General features: G+C 30.8%; 2 protein-coding genes across 3 annotated transcripts; one reads left to right on the forward strand and one right to left on the reverse strand.

Annotated features, from left to right (window-relative positions):
• Positions 1-2,077: 2,077 nt before the first annotated feature.
• LOC131850769 (uncharacterized) lies at positions 2,078-9,246 on the reverse strand. Its single transcript, XM_059201125.1, has 3 exons — positions 8,610-9,246; positions 6,135-6,333; positions 2,078-2,372 (listed from the first exon to the last, which is right to left on the reverse strand). The coding sequence occupies exons 1-3, from the start codon at positions 8,995-8,997 to the stop codon at positions 2,195-2,197; spliced, it is 765 nt and encodes a 254-aa protein (XP_059057108.1). The 5' UTR covers positions 8,998-9,246; the 3' UTR covers positions 2,078-2,194.
• Positions 9,247-10,989: 1,743 nt separating this feature from the next.
• LOC131850654 (telomere-associated protein RIF1) lies at positions 10,990-23,057 on the forward strand. Of its 2 annotated transcripts, none has more exons than XM_059200954.1 (12): positions 10,990-11,110; positions 11,430-11,680; positions 12,025-12,261; positions 12,916-13,157; positions 13,685-14,468; positions 14,706-14,902; positions 15,480-15,723; positions 15,921-16,104; positions 17,080-17,312; positions 18,531-21,527; positions 21,609-22,409; positions 22,586-23,057. In XM_059200954.1, exons 2-12 carry the CDS (start codon positions 11,432-11,434, stop codon positions 22,877-22,879), a joined length of 6,462 nt encoding a protein of 2,153 aa, XP_059056937.1. In that variant the 5' UTR covers positions 10,990-11,110; positions 11,430-11,431; the 3' UTR covers positions 22,880-23,057. The 2 variants fall into 2 exon arrangements, with proteins under 2 accessions (XP_059056937.1, XP_059056938.1); XM_059200955.1 differs by having other exon boundaries at positions 17,083-17,312.
• The last annotated feature ends 367 nt before the right edge of the window (positions 23,058-23,424 follow it).

Below are 23,424 nucleotides of genomic sequence, written 5' to 3' on the forward strand. Positions count from 1 at the left end.
TCCACTAGTAAGTACAACATTGTGTTCGGATGAAAGAAGTAATTAAGCCTTATCTTTAGATGGTATATATTATTTGGCTGCTTTATCTAATATCGCACGTTTCTATGAATAAGAATGCGGTTATGAAAATTATTACATCCAACTAAGTTACATCATGCCCTACATTTGATAGTTTACAAACTGCAAGTTTGTATGTAAGTAATACTTCACCTGAAGCATGAATTATTTATTCATAATCGCAGTTAATTAATGCCGAATCTCGAAATAAACGCGTTATCATTGTCAATTAAAAAAAAATAACTGACTTTCAATATGTCTTAAAAAATGTTCTTCAAATTGAAAACGTCAAATCTAAAATAACATTATTTAATGAAATTTATAATTTTTAAAATTAAGTATCAAGAGGAACACTTTTTAAAGTAAACAATATTTCAAAATTAAAAGAAGATAATAAGAAATAGGCAGTTAGGATATTAAAAACTCTTTTAATGATTTTGAACATGGATATACATTTGAGGCATCGTGGGTCTAGCGGTTTAGCTAATAGCCTCACTTTCGGTGGTCGCGGGTTCGATTCCTCCCACGGTACAAACATTTGTATCTATTCATGAGAGTGGGTATAGGTCTCGGTGTTTTGTATGTAAGTCTGTATTTACAAAAAATATATATTTATGTATTAGTTGTTTAACACAAGCTATAACTAGTTTAACTTGGGACTAGATTGCGTTGTGTGAATTGCCCTGATATATTTATTATTATTGTAATATATTATCGTTACTGGTTAGTAGTAGGCTATATTAGCGCTATTTTACTTTCATATATCTATATAATATCTATACACCTAATGATGTTTTAAATTAATTAAAAGCCATTACTAACAAGAGCGATATCTACAAAGATAAATAGTGAAAGTTTCAATATGGGTAAACGAATACCTACTTTAAATTAAGTGTATTATTATCTCTTGTCTATCGTGCTTCGAAAGCTAACCACAACATCATAAGTTAAGAGAAACTGCAGATGCTACTTATAAATATATAGAATAATACTTGTAATCTATCCAGCTAGTAGCTACCTACAAATGATTCACGGATAAGTATAGACTACTATATACAATACATAACATATAGCGTTGTAAACTCTTTTCTTTGCACACTTTTATATATCTTTATACCAATTTTGAATGTATTTTCTTTACCGTTTTTAGAATTGTCATATTTATTATTGTCAATTTTGCATTGTTACCGTTCCTGCCTATTTTATAAGTATATTTTATGGATTGTTTGATTAATATCCCGCATGCAATTCATTAATTCCGTCGCCCACGTATAAGATCATTTTGTGTCTTTGTTCATTAATAATAATAATAAGCCAGAATCATTCACTCACACGGAGCCATCTAGGACCAAACAGCAGAGCTTGTGTTATAGATAGGTACTTAAATATATATTTGTTCTAAATGCATGTGTAATATACACCAATAACAAACACATGAATAATCATATATATACTTATGAATACAAATGTTTGTAGTGTGCGAAGAAGCGAACCTGCGACTATTGAAAATAAAGTGGTGCGCTAAACCGCTGGAACAGCGTAGCCGTCATCTTTAAAATGTTTGTAAGATTTTGTTTATTATAACATCATGAAAAATAATGTTTATTATTTATGTAGATGTATATTAAATTAATATTAATAGTCGGATTGGAACTGGTGAAAGTATTCGAACCGATGTAACAATCTCAAATTATGCATTTAATAATCTAGAATTTATCGTTTCGTTTTATATAATGTACGATGTTAGTTTATCGCTAATCGAGATCGAGCCAAATTGGAATAATTTAGCCTAAATCCATTTCCGCAAATAAAAACAAGAAAGTGTAACTTACAACAAGTCCATTTAATATCTTTGGCTATTTAGTTTCTAATAGAATAATTTTAGCACTAACGGAATGGTATACATTGCTTAACAAATATAAATTATGAATAATTACATTTGTTCTTTATAGATATATAAAATAATAATTATTGTAATTAATATCTAATTAAACTATACAAATGTACAGTCTCATGTACATGACCGATAATGAAATAGAATTTTTGTAAAATATCACCGTAATAAACATTTTTTTATTATTGTACATAACCGTACCTCAACATTAAATATATTATATCATTAAATCTTGCCAGTCACCTACTGATTTCGGATAAGTCTATCGAGAGAATTCCAGCTGCAGGAGTAGTCGATCTGCAGGTGTCCATATCTCGACAGGTGGAAGTTGTCGGGGGCAGTCTTGGGGAACGGCCTAGCCCAGTCCTCATAATCCGGCGACAAGCTCTCGTACGCAAATTGCTCGTACGCGTCAGTCAACCTATAAATAAAAAGAAATATATTATTAAGATAATAGATTAAGAACATTTTAAACAAGCTGTCTGCTCTCATCTTTGAGCAGGAGTACCTGGATATCAGCTCCATCCTTTTGAGTTGGTTTAGAGACGTGCTATGATAATTGTCGATGATCCCGATCTCTCTGGCGGTATGAACCACTTAGCCTGAGGCGAGACTTCGCTTTGCTTTGTGTGTTCTACCGAATATACAAAGGACCGTGGTCTGACGAATTGGCTACCTTTTACCATCGTACGGCTCGCCATCGGCATGGAATTCATTCCTATACATTAGAACCTAAGTGATTTCAGATAGCTCGGTTTCAGAGGAGGAGAGGAGAGATATCATGCATCTGATCTTATGATTTTGCCTTATCTCAGCCTTCAACCGAAACACAGTAAAAGAAATTGCTTGGCAGAGGCACCTCTGTCTACGCTGGCAGATGACTTTTTATAAAGAGCCTCAGTGGAAAATTAAAGATAATTTAATTATATTTATGTAAATGTAAAGTATGTAAATTATTTAAATAAAACACACTTAAAAATTTCGTTTATTAACGATACAACAATATATGTATGTATTAGTTTAATAATATAATTCTGGGCATATCTGCAGATCTACCAAGTATTATGTTATTATGTTTTAGAAGCTCCCACGACAGAAGTACACAGTACTACTTAGAAACATTGATGATTCTCTCTAGAACTTATTACGAGATTGTAGTGGGTTGTATGTGAGTAAGTACTTATTATCCATAGTGGGTAGAGAGAGCCTTGGTACATTATGTCTCTCGATTTACGTCTCTTTATTTTATTTTATTGTTTGTGCAACTGTTTTGTGTTTAACATTCAATACATCTGTTTTCGAATTGAAGCAGTAGGCAGTCTTTTCGTGTTATACAGCTTATCTGACTCTATCAGTTTCATATTGTCTCAATCGGTGGACTAACTAATATTCATGGAATAAAACGTAATGTAGTATATATTAAATCAAGCGTAATCGTTACGTAATTTCCGATCCATGTCAATTCATTAATCATACATACTTTGGATTAGATAACAATTTCTGCTGTGTGAACTCGCACTATATTGCGAATGGATGATACGACGATAAACTACCAAAGTTGAGCGAACAGGGCGAATTTAGGACGCAACATTGGCTTTCTAATTATCCACTAAAGCTTCACAAATCCGTGTTCGCGTCATTGTAACTATGTAGAAAGTGTCGTGACAGCATTAGTATAATTACTCTGTTCCCATGACGAAATATGAACAATATAATGTACATATGTGCTATTAATAGGTGATTAATACATAAATAACTGAAGCCAGGTTTAAACTTTACTTTCATACAATTGGTACGAACTATTATAATAATTGTGATAAATTCTCAAAAAGTTGTTCAGTTTGTTTTTTCAACATCTATAGTTGGTGGTTTCAGGGTTTTCTACATCCTGTAGATATGTGCTATATCTATACTTCATATATTGGGAGGATTGAATTAATCTTCTTGCAACATTGTATAAGCTAATTATTGTAAAGTTGCATTACAATTAATTCAGTAGATCTTGCGTGAAAGAGTAATAAACATCCATACTCACAAACTTGCGAGTTTATAATATTAGTAAGATCCTCTATATTTTTCATATAAGCTTACTTCCCAAAAGTTTAGAGCTAACAATAAGACAACAAATATACAACTGATGTGGTCACATCAATAAGGTTTTGCTGTATATATTGAAGTACCATAAGAATATATAGCATACTTAAGAAAAACATTTATTTTTGTATCACCAAAATCGAATTTCCCATATCAGTGAGATGAGTTCTGGTCACTCAACTAGTAGAGCACGGTGATCTCACGCTTTTTCTTATTGTTTCAATTAATAAAATAGGTACAACTAATCACACCTACTTACCTACATAAAGTATTAAAGGTACTTACATAGTTATTATGAGAAAACGCAGATGCAACAGCCGCAAGGGTCAATGTTATGAACATTTGAACAAGTTTCTCTAAACACAAGAAGCGAGCTATATTCTCACAGGTGGAACTTTCATTATTTAGAGACAAAAAGTGGTGTTATTCACACGGTGGATGCACGATGTTATTATAATACAAATAACTCTTGAAGCACATCCAGACAACGCGTTCATAGTTTTTGTGGGTTTTAACATAATACGCTTTTGTGATGGGAATGAGAAACGACATACAACTAAAAATGCTAATTTGTACGGACGCAAAACACACTAAGAAATGCATCTATAATCCAACATGCTAAGTCATCTAAGTACTTACTGATTGCATTTCTTTGTTAAAATTAAAAAAAAAAGGCAAATACAGAGTAACAATAGACTATTATTGAAATTACAGCATTGACTTTTTCATGGTTTTCAAGTTATACTCAGTTAATGATCAGGTGTTTGTCTTGAATGAAAGTTTAAGCGTGTCTATACCACATAATGGTTCTATGTAATTATGCTGCTTTGCTGTGAGTCTGCTGTGACAAATGTAGAAATCGCAACAAGTGTTTTCTGTGCACGATGTTCATCTCATTATTAGAAAAATGTTTGTTTTGTTGGGCTTACCTGGGCGCCGTGCCCAAGATGCGTGACGATGATATTTTTATGCTTATAGTCGTATAAATAGCTAAGCACTTAGTAAAATAAAGTAATATTTTTTGCCGTAAGCACCTAAATATTAAGAATTCAAGTATCCACTTCAATATTATTACCACCAATTGTATGGAAACACAGCAAACATAACAATTATATTTATTTGATAAGAGTTCAAATACTTCTAAGTTTATTAGATTAATAAGATTATTCAACGTTTATTTGGTTAAAACATAAACGAATATAATATAAAAATCCAGTCACACAATACAAATTAAAATCCACCGGTTTTTGAAATTGATTTCTATTAAGCAAGACGAATTTTGAGACCGAGTGGACACATTTTTCTATGAATATCACCCAATTAAGTAGTTAGGTGTTTGCTTATATTTTTTTGGTATATATGCTTCGGAAACTAGATATTTAAATATGTAAGAATAAGGATATGCTGTTTCACTTTTGTTTAAGTACGAATATCTACTCTAAATGTAAATTTCACTGGTGTTTTATTAGTGCTTAACCCTGTGAGTGAGGTATAATGATACAGTTATGTCACTCTAGTAATAGATAAGTACACATTACATTATACGACATACATACGTAACTTGTGAGCAGTTTTCACAATAAAATAGTATACAACCAAGTGTTTGTAAACATTTTAGCATAAACAGAACTGTCTACTATCTATACAAAATACCATAATATGATTATGACGGAAAACACAATTCGATGTAAATAACTAGTACGTGCCTATACTTAGATATACCTACTTCAAATCTAGTTCTTCTATTTCAGTTGAAAATATTTATTGTAATTTATGTAGACAATGGTATTAGCGTTGATAGAAGTCTAAAATAGAAATCAAAATATCTTCCTTGTGGATGCGGACACTATTACATATATTCTGAAGAATGTAATGAATTTTGAAGTTGTTTCAAAGGTACCTACTTAAATATTTATATTGAAGTTACTGTATGCATAGGTACAATAAATTCGCATATATTATGATTCAACTGGGCATATATTAAGTTATGAGTAATCGAAATAGTATATGTACTTAGTTACACAATGTAACAGTTTTTATCTCTTAATATGCCTATAATAAAACCTGTACACAATAAATATACAAATACCTGGAATGTCTTCTTTGTTTGTTGTATCCGAGGTTCGCCATCATGTATTCAGGGTGGTGTGGTAAAGACAACCGAGATCTTGGTGGCGGAGGTATGTATACAGGTGGTGGTACAGGTATGGGACCGTACAATGGCTCATACAGAATGGGGTGAGGTGAATATATTGACTCATCTACATACATAGACCTTCGGCGATCACCTGAAACAAGAAGGTGATCATGATGAATTGAATTGATAAAGTCAGGTCAGTTAGCACACTGTAGCGAATTCACTACCTTTATAGTATAACAACCAGTAATGGGGTCTCTAGTCCCTATTAATAATAATCATATATCTCCCAGTTAAATGAATAATGACAGCTACAACGATCAAAAGAGATAGATTATCGCGGGGTTCCAATTGGAAATTACCGTTTGTATTTCTTAGGGGATGAGTGAAGACGACCGAAGTGACTTTATTTCATTGTCGCTTTTCATTATGACATATTATGTATTGTAGTCAAGTACTCACAGTACTTACAATAATTTTTATTATAAAGAAATAAAGCGCAATATACAAAGGAAATACATAAACGATCATTGGTAATAACGATAAATTTAACGCGATAATTTGTATATTATTTAAGTAATACAGAATAAGGCCCTATTCTACCACTTTACAAGATGTTTAGGTACCATCGTAGGAAGTATTTAGGAGGAATTCAAAATTAACAAACTATTAATAACAATAGGCATATATGTATATTTTGTATTCGGGATTGAATTTGTATCATTCAGTAGAACCATTATTATATATGTAATTCTTAAAATTTAATAAATTTATTCTTGATATCAAATCATGTAATTTAGCGAAATGACATCTTGATTAAGTATGTATTATGCTGCGTAATTTGGCCTAAACAAAACTAATTATACTATTATGTAATTATTGATTATAAAATGTTATTAATTATAATTTATTACAAGAAGTCATAAATGACGTATCTGTCGTTTCACTCACCGATTCATTAATATGATTTTAAAGAAATTCATTTGTCTCATTTACATATGAAATTAGGAAGTTAAATTATTTGAGATCAACATGTTCTATAACGTTTGAACAAATTTTGGTAACAAATTCGTATTTAGATATATGCAAAATATTACTTTCATCATATCCAGTTAGGCATTCGAAAATGATATAAAACGTTCTAGGTTAATAATATATTAGATAATTATTTTTTACTTCCTATTCCTATACTGGTAGATGGAATTGAAATGTATTTTTGGTCTACTTTTATAAGATAAATAATTTATGAAATCCACATTTTTATATATTTTGTTAACAGTTATTGATTTGAACATCGTAGGTACATCGTTGCTAAATACCTCTAACATATATCTACCTACTTAGACGTATCTAGTATCTAGTATCTATCTATGTATATACTAGATACGTATCTATGCTTTGTATTTCCAAACATATAAAAATATAAAATGGTTAAATAACCATATAAAAATGGTCACAGTGACATGGTACCTTATCTATCTACCTACTACAAAATTCATGAGGCAGTTCCTTCCTGGCACTAAATGAAGTAGTATTTTATTTACTTTTTGATCAATATTTATTAATAATATACGTATTTATAGTATAATATAGATAGTTTGTAGTTACTCTTGTTTGCTTCGATGTTCTATATATAGATACAATATCAAACAATGATGCACTGAAATATGTATAGAATTTAAATGAATTATTGAAAAGAAGGGATGTGGATATAGAGGATATATGGAGGTATGTAGGTATACAGAGATATAAAAGTGGCATATTCTCACTTTTATACGAGATACCATGAAAGACATAGACAAATCTATCATAATCTGATGAATTGTGTGCTATGTAATAGATATAGAATCTCTGAATCATGATAATTGAGTTATAAAAGAAAATGAAATAAGAGTAGAGTATCTACATACTTTATTGGTACAAAGTATGGTAGTTGGTGCCTCTGTCCATCTCGTAAACGTTTCGATGTGAAGTTAGTGTATTTTCCACATTAGTACCTAATTAAAATTGTGATACCGAAGGCATTGGGTAGTAAATATAAAGGCAGGACAGGTACTATTAGTTAAAGCACTACCCAGATATAACATTCTTGCTATGCAAAAGTATAAATATTTATTACTGTCAGATATTTTTAATATCCCACGTAGAAAAGGTATGTTATAACTTTGACATCTTAGTGTGTCTGTCTATGATATCGGAGCTATTAATCTTCAACGAAAATACCAATTATGATAAGTTCAATTTTATTTGAAAGTTGAAGTAATTGACATGGGTATTAAAACGTTTCAAAGTCGTCACTTCTTTTTGATAGCTAGGATAGGGATCTTAAACGTATTATTTTTCTGTAATAAAAGATAATGTAACAAACGGGCATCTACTGTGTGTAAAACATAATACATATATTAACTAATTACAAAAAAAACTTACGGATTGGTCTCTCTCCATAAATTGCGAAATCGGGGTGAACATCGTGTAGTACAGGCCTGGATATTTTCCTGCCATAACATGGATATTCGGGGGCAATAATTTCTTCTGGTGGTATTATATTTCTTCTCGCTGGAGTAGGTGCTTCTTCGGCAGAGTCATAGTTTTTCGTTGGAACATAATAAAAGCTGGCACTGACAGGTTCTCCAACGAACGAATTTAAATTCTCCTCTTCCGTTGTCTCTGCTTGCATGATCCCATAAGCTTCGTTATCCCATGGATCAAGGTAGACTCGATGGTTTGGAGGTGGTGTTTGCCCATCGTCTCCTTCACTGTCAAAATCCACAGCGGCCCAGTATGAGCTTCCTGCTTGACCCGGCATCACTAACATTTAGGAATAGTTTGTACACTTTTTAAACTGTATTGTCACGGTAGAACGATACTTCGCGTATTGAAATACTGTCCATGGGCCACATATCTAACATTACCACTCGTTTGCACGTCTCATCCACAAAAGGAGTTGTATTATGTGTTTCGGTTGGCACAGGCTGCTTGTTATGCTTCGCACGGATCGTGCGGACATCGACAAGTGAACGATGCAATCAACGGAAGAGTTATGAGCCAACATGCGCGAGTGCACGCTGTGGCACCTGTGATTCGAAGGAGTGTGTGCGTAGCGTAACGTACTTAGGTACTAGCGACCGCTCGAGAAGATGCAACAGATTACTTAAATTCAAAGAAATGTTTGCACGCGAACTTCGAAAGGAAATTTTTCTTAGGTACCTTGGATAGCTAAAATGTATCTGGCGAACTTGGCATACGGTAACGATACGGTTTAATATAAAGTTTAAAAAGCGACTGTTAGACATAACATAGTGTATGTACGTAATATATTACAGAGGGCGGAGAGGGGAGTTTTAGTAATAGTCTCTATTGGATATATAGGTAGCAATAGATATAAAATAAGTAGTTTTTAATTTTGTATGTTGATCAGAGCAGAGTTCCGTCATTCGTCATTAAAAATATCTTGGATAATTTTTGATAAATTCCTTATGACAGTCCAAGCGAAAGAATATCATTCTATTCTTGTTTAGCATTAGTGCAGGAAGAGTAGATGATGAAACATCTACTCCTCCGAAATGGCTGGACCGTCATGAAATTTTGATGTAGGTATCTATATCTATTTGGTAGGTATGAGACTGAATCGTAGGACATTTTTTATCGTCTTATTAGATAAAGATGTGCTTATCCAGATATATTTCTTTACTAGAAATAATGTATGACAAAAAAAATACTGCTGGGTCAGTTAGTTATTCATGGCTAAACAAAATATTACATATTTCACTAAACACCTATCACAGCTAAGAATACGCGAATGTAATCTATACATATAAATAAAATTGGAGTGTCTGTTTGTAATATTGAAATAATTTATTTTTACTACATGCATATGAATATAAGGTATAAGATAAGGTACATACACCAAAATATTTTTTTTTTAATTTTTGTCTGTCTGTCTGTTTGTTCCGGGTAATCTCGGAAATGGCTGGACCGATTTTGACTGGATTTTTTGGTAGATATCTGATGTAATAAGAAGTAACTTAGACTACTTTTATTTTAGAAAAAATTCTTTATTTTAGAAAAATAAAGTTAAATTCCACGTAGACGATGTCGCGGGAATAGCTAGTCCAAGATAAAATATTACATAATAAATTGATACCTACCCCCGTTTTAAATAAAACTAGGAAATCCTCGATTTATTAATGATCATCTCGTGGCAGGTTATTTATTACTCTTGTAAATTCTAAATACCTTGATTTTGAAAGTCTTTCTCTCGAAAGCATTGTAGGAATATATCAACTACCTACAATACAATTTCAGATTTATTAATTCATTCGAAGAGAGATTGAAGACACGCTTCTCAACCACGTTGAATCTAAATTTGCACAGGAATATGCGAATATATCAAGTGTCGATTACTTGTAGATAGATTCCTTGCGTACAAGCACAGTACCATATGTAGTATGAATAATGTAGATATATTAAATTACAGTCTGACTAAAATGAATATTATAAAGAGGAAGTTTCTTTTTGTTTATAATTTTATATTGGCAAACGGTGAATTCTTTAAACGGCCTATACAATAACAGTGCATCCTATTGCTTTAATATTATAGTGTAATTTTTCTAAGTTTCTCTTTACCTTCCATTTACTACATGATCATAGATTATAAATACTTTGATTATCTTAATTTGGTACTTTTCATAGGGTATACTAACCACAGTACACCAATATCCTAAATACTAACTCTATGGTACTTTATTGTTGATTCCACAGACAATCATCTAGCGATATCTTATTCTGTAAATCTTGACGACGGCGATATAATAATAGTTGTCAATGGTTTTCGCGCCATAAATGTACAAAAATGTTGATATTCAATTCATATCGAATAAAATAACAACGTTTTAATCAATAATTACTATTGAAATACGGATAACCAAGTATTGTGCTTTCTTATTTACATATTTCTTCAACATTTCTAAAATCTAAATGTTATTAAACACCACATCATTATAGGCCGCTATGCCCACAGTGAAATTATCTCTATTTTTCGTTAATATAAGCCTCTAAATTCCTACTAATTTAGTTTCATTTGCATTGAAAACGAGTGGTAACTGCTAATAATGCATATTTAGATCAGAATAATATTTTACAATGTGTAATTTATATCTCAATTCTGTAACTGACCGTTTCATTATTATGACATTTGCAATTTAGTTACTAAGTGTTTTCAGTGAGCTAATATTTATTTTATTACAGCCATGCCAGAAGAAATGTTAAGCGTTGACCTGAACAACGTTCTAGATATTCTAGAAGACAATAATTTTAATACATATATAACAAGGAATCACAATTTTAAATTGCTCGTAAGTGCACTAGAAAATGGAGTTGTCCTGAGCGGTTCCATAGTGGACAGGATCTTGTCAGTGTGTGAGAAGGATTTAAAGGATGAAAAGAAACACTGTATCAATATACTAAAGATCATCAATATCATCTTAAAAAAAGTAGAGGTAATGTCAACAATTAATATTCTATAAAAGCCTACTTACACAAGGGCCTAAAATGAGAACCTAATGTAAAACATATATAATAATAATATGCCTAGTTTCTCAATAAAATTCTGTAGGTTCTTAATTTGGCTTTAACTTTTCTAGAAAATCATTTTTTCTATTTTATTTTGGATGTGAGAATGGTATGTATTTTTTTAATGGGGGGTTTAAGCTGTTGTCAGAGGCCAAGATCTATTGTGCTTACCCTTTTTCAAAGTTCAACAATGATATTGTAGGTACCTCTTGTGTGTTGCCATTTCAGAGGATATACTTAAAAACTAATAATAACTCAATTTACTAAACAGGTAGGAGAACTATCACCACCACAGCAACTACTGTCATCTGCCTTAGCAATTGTACATGTTATGAAAACAACAGCGCTTCTACATAAAGTGGAGTCAATGCAAATTATATGCTGGGAGACATTTTTGGCGTATCCTGATAGTGTTTTCATATCAATAGCCACTTCACACACTTCAGAATTGATTGAGATTTTTAATTTATATATCCATTCAAGAAATACAATAGCAATTAGAAGAATGGTAAGTATATTTATACATTTAAAAGTATGTAGTTTAAATATTATTTTAACTTATCCTGACTAATACAAACAAATACATTTATGAATGCATAATAATATGTATGTATTGTGCAGGTATCAAACCTGTGACTATTACCAAGAAATAGGTGTGGCTAAAATGCTACACAATCAAGGTAGTTGATAAAAATCATATATTTGACTTTATGTCTATTGTGTTTATGTCTGCTTTGGATGTCATTATGTATTTCAGACAAAACACTAAAGTCATCTTCACATTTATATTGTGATAATTTCACAGGAATGCTAGCTAGCTGCTTTTGTCTCGAACATCATACATGTGATCAAAATATCACTAATATCTGTCTGTACATAAAAATATTTGAGAGAAACTATTATTGGGGTACTTTATAACATTATCTGGTACATTTGTGCTTGCTATTCTCAGAAGTGGTTTAATCAATTTAGGTACTTTTTTAACTAATGTATTGTGGTAAGTTTTCTCACAATTTTCTGGTAAAAAAGTTATATTATCATCAAGTTGCGGGCTCAGTTGTCAAGTTTTATTTGTGTGTTATATAATAATGCAATCAAATTTGTTATACAACAATATTATACAATATACCTATTAAGAATACTAATATATTAAATATTTCAGCTATGTGATGTAGTATTAAAATTGACAAAGGTTTTACCGCAAGAACAAAAAACAATATTTATCCATAATTTCTTAAGTGTTTGTTTCAAATTGATACCCACTATATTTGAGTGTGCTCATTTGGATGGTTCAACAAATATTATAGAAACCTTGGAAGTATTAACAGAGGAACTTAAGACTATTGATTATACCAATAATCCAGAATGGGAAATACTTTTTGAATCAATTTATAATCCAAAAAAGTAAGTTCATTTATCTATGAATCTCTGTATTTTTATAGAGATATGTATTGAATAATAATGTAAATGTGCAGTAGTGGAGGATGATAGTGTAAGCTTTGAAATCATCCTGTCATATGAATTAATTCATCATTACTAACTCAAAGAATTATTCTTGATATATGATGTTTTCCAGGGTGACCATGTGGAGGTTAGGCAAAAATTAGAAAAATATTAATAAATTTTTACATATCTTTCTTTAATGTTGTATTTGTTTTATTGCACACATTTTAATACCTTTTGATTATAAATAATCAAAACATGCTAGGATGGTGGTATTATGTTAAGTGACATAGACCAAGCCACTTGTGGTGGACCGATGCGAATTTCACTGATGCGAAAGTTCACTAATGCAAAGTTCACTGATGCGAAATTTATTATAAATTATTCCTTTAAGGATGTGTGATTTTAAATTTACAGGCAGGCCTGACCTAACAGTCCCCTTCACCCTGTATAATTATACAATAGTTTACAAAAAGTAATTGTTTTAGATTGCCTGCAAGTATGGAGAAGTTATTGGAGAATGGATGTCCTACCTGGCACAGATTATGGATTGCTGCTATAAAGCTTCTCAAAAATCAAATAACACGCAACAATACAAATGTAGGCAGTCCTATCAATTCACTGCTACCAGTGGTTGAAAAGGCTTTCAAGATGGATGCTGAAAATCGATGTCGTGCATTTCAATGTTGGGAGGTGTTGATTGATAATTTTCTACCAGAGCCAAATGAAGTTTACTTAACTAAAAGACTGAAATTGTTATTAATACCCTTACATTCAAATAATGCCAAATCTGAAGATATTGTGATTGCAAAATTTAACACATGGTGGCATTTAATAAGGCAGAGTCAAAATAAGATTGATAAATTTATAGAAAAAGTAATAATATCATTTCTAAATTTCTGTTTTGGGAAAAACGTTGTATCTGATAAAACTATCCTTGTACCTGGGCTATTGTCTAAGAAAACTAAAAATTTTGGTATAGAAGCATTAACAGAAATTGCAGGTCATTTAAAGTGTCATGGTTGCGGGAAGTTGCCAAAACTTAATACAAGAATTATAAGCACAAAGCATTTAGTGAGTTATTGGAATCATCTTGCATATTTCTTGCAAAAATCTATTCAAGTAGCAGTCAATGAATCAATTGGAATTACAGCGGCTCAAGTTTTATGCTTATGGAATTCATTTGTTTTGACCATTGGTGAATTGCCTGAAAATAATATTAGGAAAGATATTTTTACTGAACTGCTGACAGTTTTAGTAAAACTCATACAGGTATATAATTTATTTCATTAACCAAATTGTTTTACTTTAGTGTTACATTTCAACATTAGTATTTTAATCTTATTTATATATTTTCTTAAGCTGGGGCTGAGATCTCCTTGTAAGTATATATATAAATATTAATTAATAAAAATATTTTATTATACAATTAAATTATTTATATTTGAAGATTTTACCTAATTTTGAAATATTTCAATTTTTAATTTAATATCTGTTATGAAATTACAGGATTGTGAGAAAAATTATCTTGCTTTGGGTAAAATGTCAGACATGGTATTGAGTTTGGTTTACTCATTATTTGAACATGGCAATGACACCGTTGACATGCTTCTCAAAACAAAGCTGCCTAAGGATGATAATGATGGGCCAATGTATAAAATTATTCAAATTATATTAGGTCCAGCATCAAATTTTATTTACAAAAGGTTTGTTGGTAAATTATTACATCATACTCAAAAGATAAGTCGATTTGAATTGAGATAACATATGTCAAAGGGTTCTGTAGTAATATGTACCATGAATACTGAACCTTTTGGCACTTTTGAACAAATACTAATGAGGTTTTGTTATGATGTTGGTCTATGTATACAATTGAACTTTTTGTTTATTTGCAACATTTACTAATAAATTAAAATGGCAAGTATACTTCTTACATTCTGCTTTTAAGTTATTATTAACTTATAAAAAAACATATAAGACTTAAATTGTCGACGAAATACTAATGGGTATCTATTTTTTACATTTAAAATTTTGTCCCCATAGTCTTTCATAAAAATGTGAAAAGGATTGGCCTGGTGCGTAACATTAAATTTTATGTAAGAAATATGTGATTTGCCAACACTACTAATGTCAGATGCAAGGCATAAAACTATTCTGTTTGTTATTATAAATATTTATAGTTGCTGAAAAATTTATCCGTATTACCTCTTTTTAACAAAGGTATACCTTATGGATGTATCTGTAAGTATGTAATTAAATTTCATATATATTTTAATTTTACAGTGACAATATTCAAGGATCTATTGACAGATTGAAACCTGTGACAAATTTTGTTATGAATGGAATATTATGTTGTCCTAATGACTTAGTGGAATGGATCTTAAAGAATATGCATCCAAATGATAATACTTTTATTATATGGATAGCTCTATCTGAATCAGTATATGAAAGTAACATGCCACTGTCTGAAAAGAATTTACACGAACTACTGATGTGGCCAGTGCAGTCTGTTAATAAATTCTCTGAGGTACGTTTCACTTACTTTCTGTTTAGAATAAAAATATTCAATTTCTATTATAAAATATGTGACTATTGTACGTAGATTAATAGATAGTATAAAAATAGAAAGTTTTGGATAAAATAAAATAATCCATGTCATTAAAATTTATCAAATGACACACAAACAAGGATAGAAAAATTAACAAACAACACTTTATTTTTTAGATAAGATTTTCCGGTTTAAAATGGTACGGTTTATACGATACTGTATATTCCAAAATCAAGACTACAAATGCAACTAAGGAAATTTCAAAAATACTGTCATCTGTCATTATGACTAAAACAAATAAATATTTTCTTCTGTCTGTAACTCTCGCGCTGGTGAAGCATAAGTTACTAAATACAAATAGTAAGTAAAATCCTAAGTAATAAAAGGACTTTTTAATCACATATTGAAATACGTATTTCGCTTCTAAATGAGATTTGATCAAGCAGTAGTTCGTATAAGGCTTGGATGCCTAGTGTTGAGTGTTCGAGCCGAAGTCTGCTCGCAGATCAGTCGAAACTGAGATAATACTCACATCGAAACACTTGTCGCAATATGGATGTAGAACCTATGACGGTTGGAATTTGATCACCGTTAGTGAAAGTCGTAACCCTTTCAGTAGTGGTGGTCAGGATTCTCACTAAAAATTGAATAATTGTGATCTCACATATGCTGATGGTAGTGAATCAAACAAAATAATATAAATGTATTAGGCAATTAAATAAGATGTAATTGAATAAAATATGTTAAAAGAAATAGTTTATCTCTATTCTAACTACAAATTTTGTAATATTCATTTGGAATAATTGTCAACCGCCAAACTGCCATTATTTTCACTTGAAAATAAATTATACAATTGATTCAATAAAAAAAAACGAAACATTCAATGTCGTATATTAGATTTCTAGTTTGAGTTACTATGGGACATCACAAATCTGTTTATAATCATGTAAATGAGTTATTATGGAGTATACTTTGTAAAAAGTGGATTGCGTGGTTAGTTGTCTCACCTATTACAGTCGCCAAGCATAAAAAATAAATAAATAAATAAATAAATAATTTACGCTCTACTACGCTCATCATACTACGCTCTTGTCGGTAGAGCTCTTGCCACTTGCCACATGTCGGAAGTCACGGGTTAAATGGTAACAAGATGTTCATAGTGCTGTTCATATATATTGATGTCTCTTTTGTCTGTAAGAAATTGTTTATAGCTATAAGACCGCCTTTAATTTTCTATTTACTGTTTTTCTTATTCTCATGAGTCCGTCAGATTGTTATTCTAATTATATAAAAAAAGATACAAGAAACAATTTAAAGACATATATTTTCTTATAGCAGGCTTACAAATGGAATGTCAAAAAGAAATTGAAATATTGATAGATATTGTCAATACAGTGGAAAATTATGAAAGTATTGAAGAAGAATTTCCAATACTGGTGGACGTCCTTGTTCTCTTGATGGACAAACGGCGGCAAATTGAAAATGAATCATTAATGTTACGTGTTATGACAGTTATCATTGAAGTTATTAACCTACTTGCTGCTTTTTCAGAAAACTCAGTAAATAGCGTAAGTATTTTAATATTTTTATTTCATCTTAAAGACTTTTTCCAAAGTTAGGGTAAATTCAGTAACATTTTTATTTACTTCAGGTTTTTTAATAATTTAATCTTTAATACACAAAATAAAATATAAAATGACTGAAGGTGCCATGTACATTATGCACTCTATGTCACTCCTTTCAACCCATTTTCGCATTAAAAAGTAGCCTATGTCCGTTCTTTGTAGTATCTGTGTACCAAATTTCATTTAAATCAGTTCAGTAGTTTTAGCGTGAAAGCAAAACAGACACACTGACGGACACAGAATTACTGTCGCATTTGTAATATTATAGTAGTAAGGATTAACTTCTTTGACTTCTATGTTAACTTTTGTGGATTTAGTCATCACCTTTGATTTTTTGGGTTCATTTCTAATTCTACATATCAATTTTTGTCTGATAGGACTTCTATCATATATTCTAGTTTCTTGGGATGTTATTTATTTTTTATTTATTATATGTTTATTTATTATGAAAGGACAATGTCATCTGCGAATCGGACGGTTGATTTTAATGTTTAGGCTGATTCCTCTCTAGTTTTCTAAATATATGTCCTATTAGAACTGAGTAATTTTGAAGAGTTTTGGAGGAAATATGGTAAATACTGTAATAAATATTAATAATATTACAAAAATATATATTATTTCTGGGTTTTATTTATGTGAGTAATAGATAATGTTCTGAATCAGAACAATTATTTAAAAAATAGTGCAACCCCTTTTGATATCGAAGGGACATTATTATTATTATTATTATGCAGGTAAATATTTATTGAAAGACTGTGGTTTTTAGGAAGAAATAGTGTATTTTCTATCTAATATATTCCGAAAGAATCTCTCATTTTTTATCAGAATAGAATATTATTCTATAGCAAATATAGAACAATTAAACATAATCAATATACATATATTAACGTTCATCATGGGCAGTTGTAATTTTAATGGATAGTTAAAGGAGATCATTAATAAAAACTAAAAAAAAAAACAATTTTTACCCCGCGGTCATCTGGTGTATTAGTGCAAACGCATCCCAACTTTGGACAGGGGTAATAAACAAATTCAAGATCTATTTAGGACAGATTTAATTATAAATATTAATTTATGCTAAACAAATATACTTTCTATTAATCTTTTTCTAAAATATTCTCTCTTACTATTTTCAAACATTATTTACATTTTGTATTTCAGCCTATTCAGATTTTAGTTTTTCTTGAAACACTTCTTAATCCAGTTAAAAAAATACTTAAGAGTAAAATGTATCCACAACTAGACATTCCTGAAAAAGAAAAGCTAATGAAGAGTTTGTGTACTATTTCGAAAAACCCATCACTGAAATCTGTCGTCGTTGACATACTAAAATCATGGTTATATGAGACAAAAGAAGACAGTATAGTAGTAAAAACAGTCCTAAACGCCATTGAATATAATGGAAACACTTCAACGGTAAAAGTTGATAAAGAAATTGATAAAAAGGATTTTACTTCTCCTAAATTAAAGAAAATGAATAAAAGCATAAAAAGGGATACGAAAATTCTTAACACTGTTGTTGAAAATGGTGAAGAATATGTGGTTGTTAAGTCAAATTGGAAGTTCAATCCTAAAAAATTGACAGAAGTTCAAAAAGAAAAGTTACAAAGAAAAAGAGAAGATATTCCTGCGTTATATCAAGATTTATCTCAATCGCAAGATGACTTTAAATTAACAAATTGGAAAACTGATTCACAGGATACATCAACTTCTAATAGCAAGTCGTCTAATATACGTGAAGAAGTTTCATCATTACTAATGGACATACCCAGCTCTGATGTTGTACCTACAATAATAGAAAATATAATGTCAGATAACAGAAAAAAGGAAATTGAAGATACTAACTCAAATAAACTAAAACCCATATCACCACTCGTTAAAGATGTAAAGACACCCCGAATTACTCTTAAAGATAGAGTTTTCAGAAATGTTAAGATTCTCATAGAAAAATCTTCGTTACAAAATGAAGGCAAAGATAGTCTGCCTGAATGTTCACATCCTATTGAAAGTATACCCAAAACTACCTTAAATGACGGCAATAATACCAATCTGATTCATTCTGCACCTTCGAAAATAAATACCGAACGACCATCACGCGTTAAAAGAAAACCTAGAAAATTTGACGATTCAGAGCTATTTTTAAATGTGAAAAAAGGAAGGCGCCATTCTATTCAAATAGATTCACAGTTAACGGATATTGAAGGAACTAATACTATTGAAGATAAATTAACAAAAGACGTTAACTTAATACAAAAAAATGCAATAATCCCAAATGAATGTAGTTCACCACATGAGAAAATGAAAGATGCTGTCAATAAAGTTACAATATTTGAAGAAAAGGGTATTTCCAGTGACAGACTTATAAATAGTTCTTGTGATAGTGCCCAAGACTGTCAAATTCAATTACAGAATTCAGCTGTTAATAACCTTCAAGCACAAATTGAGAAATCTATATTGTCGGAACCCGATATAACTGATAAACAAAATATAAGTGTTGGAAAAAAGTCTCTGGATTCATTAGATGATGATGACGCTATAGATATTATTACACCAAAAGAGAACAAAACAATGGATCTACAACAGTCGACGCAAAAGAAGAGAGTTAGAAAATCTAGAATTGAGAAAGAACTGGCTATAGACATGGTTGAAGGACATCCATTTTTGAAGGTACAGTCTGAGAAGAGATTGACTAGGAAAAATATAAACAATTGCATAAATAGTGGAAGGAGAAAAAATTTAACAGACAAATTAAACAAATCTAAAACAGATTTGAGACTGAACACAAAAATTCCTAAAAAGACTAAAGAGAAAGAAAATACTGAAATCGAATCATCACGAGGTACCAGTAGTACAAGTAGGTCACAGAGTAAAAACGAAATTAAGAATGTTGATACGCCAGAAGATCTACCCTGTTCAGAAGATGTTATTGAAAGTTCTCAGGATTCTTCTATTACAACGGTCTCAACAAAATCGACAAGACAGGTCAATCGAAGATTATCTATTGCAAAAGATCCTGTTACGGAACACAATCATAATTCTAAGTCTGTTTCTGAAACCCAAAATTTGCTTAATATAAATAGCCAATCATTGGAAACACTACCAATTGATCAAGAATGTAACGACGATACAAATTTTTTACAAAACAAAACTGCATTGGATTCTCGGTTTGAAGCTGATTTAACTGAAAATATGGATACAGAACCTATCCATAATGATAAATCTGGTAAAGTTATAATGACTAGTTACGAAATGCAACCAATAGTCATTGATATGGAAAACAGTTTTATAGGAACAGAAACACAAGAATTAGCAGACGCTAATACCCAGCCTACAAATAATAACGATTTTCCACAAGTTTCCGAATATGTTGAAAGTAGGAGTAATACTTTGGATAGTACTGTAAATAATTTAATGATTGGGGAACATTCATGTATAACTACTTATGGTGATATTTCATTATCTAAACCAGATAAAGATATCAATGTAAGTATAGACGACAATGGAGCGTCTTCACCTTTGAAAAATGAGGTACAAAGGAAAAAAGACTTTTTAGATAACACATTAGAGATATCTCCAATAAAAACAATGAGTCCTGTGAGAGACAAAAAATCACCATCGCCTGAAACTAGTAGTGACTTTGTGGTTATAAAACTAACATCACCTGTACAGAGCAATGGTGAGCCTTTTGATAAATGTGAATCACCAGAAATTTTCACAGATGATAAAATTTCGCCTGATAAAAGGGATCAGTCACCACCTCGTCAAGAAATTAATGTAAATAATAATACAAGCCCAAGTTCATCATTATCTTTAAAGAAAAATAAACCCCAAGTACGCACTGGGGGCCGTGCAGCTCAAATGTTAGGACTGTGTATGCCTGTTACAAACAGATTGCAAACAATTACAAATTTAGAGAAATCCGAACCTGAGGATTCTAAAAAATGTAATATAAATAATACTCAAGCTAGGAGGAACTTAAGAATTTTATATAATTCTGTCAGTGATAATAATGAACATTTAGAGGAAAATGAAGATAATAAATGTTTTCTAAAGTTAAAACGAACTTTACCAACTTCTGACAAAAGTCCCTCTGGCCCAATATTGAAGAGAAAATTGGCTGAAATTGCAGATGACGCTACAGTATCTCCAGTGAGCAAGGTAAATATTAACAACTAATAAATTATTTACTAGCGTAGTTAAGTATCTCTGCTCGATTTTTATTATAACATTTTATTACAGAGAAAACGAGTTAGCTTTCACGATCCACCGGTCTCCACAACTATATCAGTACAAAAATATATTGAACCTAGTGGAATTCGATCTCCACAAAGCTCGGGGCTTAAAAGACAAGAGAGACAGACGAGGTCCCAAACTAATATGAAATCACCAAAAAGACTTGACAATGTGTTCAAACTCGAGACTGTGCTAACTAAAGCTGTGGAAAGGTTTAACGAAATTGATCAAAACATGAGCACTGATGACACTCCAGTAACTTCTTTGGATGAAACTCCTTCTGTCGAAGTTGTAAAGACCAGTGATCTTAATAATGTTGACCCAATTTGTCCAGATTTAATAGATTGCACAGATCCAATAGATATTATTGCTGGTGATTTATCATCATCAACAATGAAATTAATGTTCCTAAAAGAATTGGAAGAAAAAATTGTCACTATTGGTGATTTAGCGAAGATGACAGAACTTGAAATAAATCGATTATGTATAAAGGCTCCAAAAGTCAAGATTGCTAGAAAAGTGTTGACTGAATATGCTTTAAAGCAAGCTGTTCCACTCAAAGAACAACAAATAGGAAAACAGGACCTTGAGACAGTTACTCTGGAGCCAGTGCTTCAGGTTAAGAGTACTGATGTAGATGTGCAGACTGATGCCACTGTCACATTAGACGTCGAGATGCAAACTGTACCTACTTCATTAAAATATGCCTATACTCAGACTGAAAAGGCAATATCTGATATTGCTGTTCAAACTAACGAATCTGGTCGTCAACCTACTAATGAAGTAATTGCATCATGTTTGTTAGAAGTGAGTAATTTAATTTTGATATTTTTATTTTCTCATTTGTTATTTTTTTTAATTAATCGATGATATGATTTACTTATAACGTGAATTAATTAATGTAATAAAAATATTAATCTAACTTTTAAAATGATTATTAATTTAATATTTATTGGGTAGTAATATTTTAATATTTATTTCAGCGTCCGGATTTCATACAAAAACTTAAAGTACAACTAAAACAGGATTCTAAGAAATGTATTGCTGAAAGTTTACCATTGACAGCTCTTACTGATTCTCTTTTGAATCAAGTGACTGATTTTAATGCTCAAACAGTTATTAGCAAGGTTTTAGAAAGAGTATCGGAGACAAGCGGATCAACTGAAAACAGAGAGTTAACATTTTTAATGTCATATTTATGTGACAAGTTCCAAACTAGTGATCTTATTTTGTTCTGTAGTAAATTATTACAGAACATACACAATAAGCCCTTATAACAGATAGTACAAAAACTGCATAGTTTTATTATAAGGTATAATTTTAACTGTTATAAAAATTATGTCAACAATTTTTTCTTACATTAATTCAATGATTAACTTAGTAGTTCTATTGACAATGTATTTATCGGTTCGTAGCAAAAATGACGAATACTTAGTAAATAAACCAGTATTTATGTTAAAAGTTTGGCTTTAATTTTACCTGACTGATGAATCAAAATGCAGGGTATTATTTTAATTAGTATGTTCCTATTAACGCTTCCAACAAGATTTACTTGCATGAATTCGATAATTAGGAATCATTTTAAATCTTTGAAGTATTTAAATGTCCCAATTATCAAATTCATACAAGTAAATTCAGGATTCAATGACACAAATAAATAAAGAAAAAATATATTTGATGATCTCACAAAAAAGCCAAAGACAGAAGACTCATCGTTCTAGATTTAAACATTACGAATTGCCCTATATACATTCATCCCATATTTTATTTTACCCACTTAAGGGAAAATCTTTACAAACTTTGTGTCATATTTATTTATATT

The sequence above is a fragment of the Achroia grisella genome, unplaced genomic scaffold (assembly GCF_030625045.1).
Source record: "Achroia grisella isolate CSIRO2021 unplaced genomic scaffold, CSIRO_AGI_Agris_v1 utg779, whole genome shotgun sequence".
In the NCBI taxonomy this organism is placed as follows: domain Eukaryota; kingdom Metazoa; phylum Arthropoda; class Insecta; order Lepidoptera; family Pyralidae; genus Achroia; species Achroia grisella.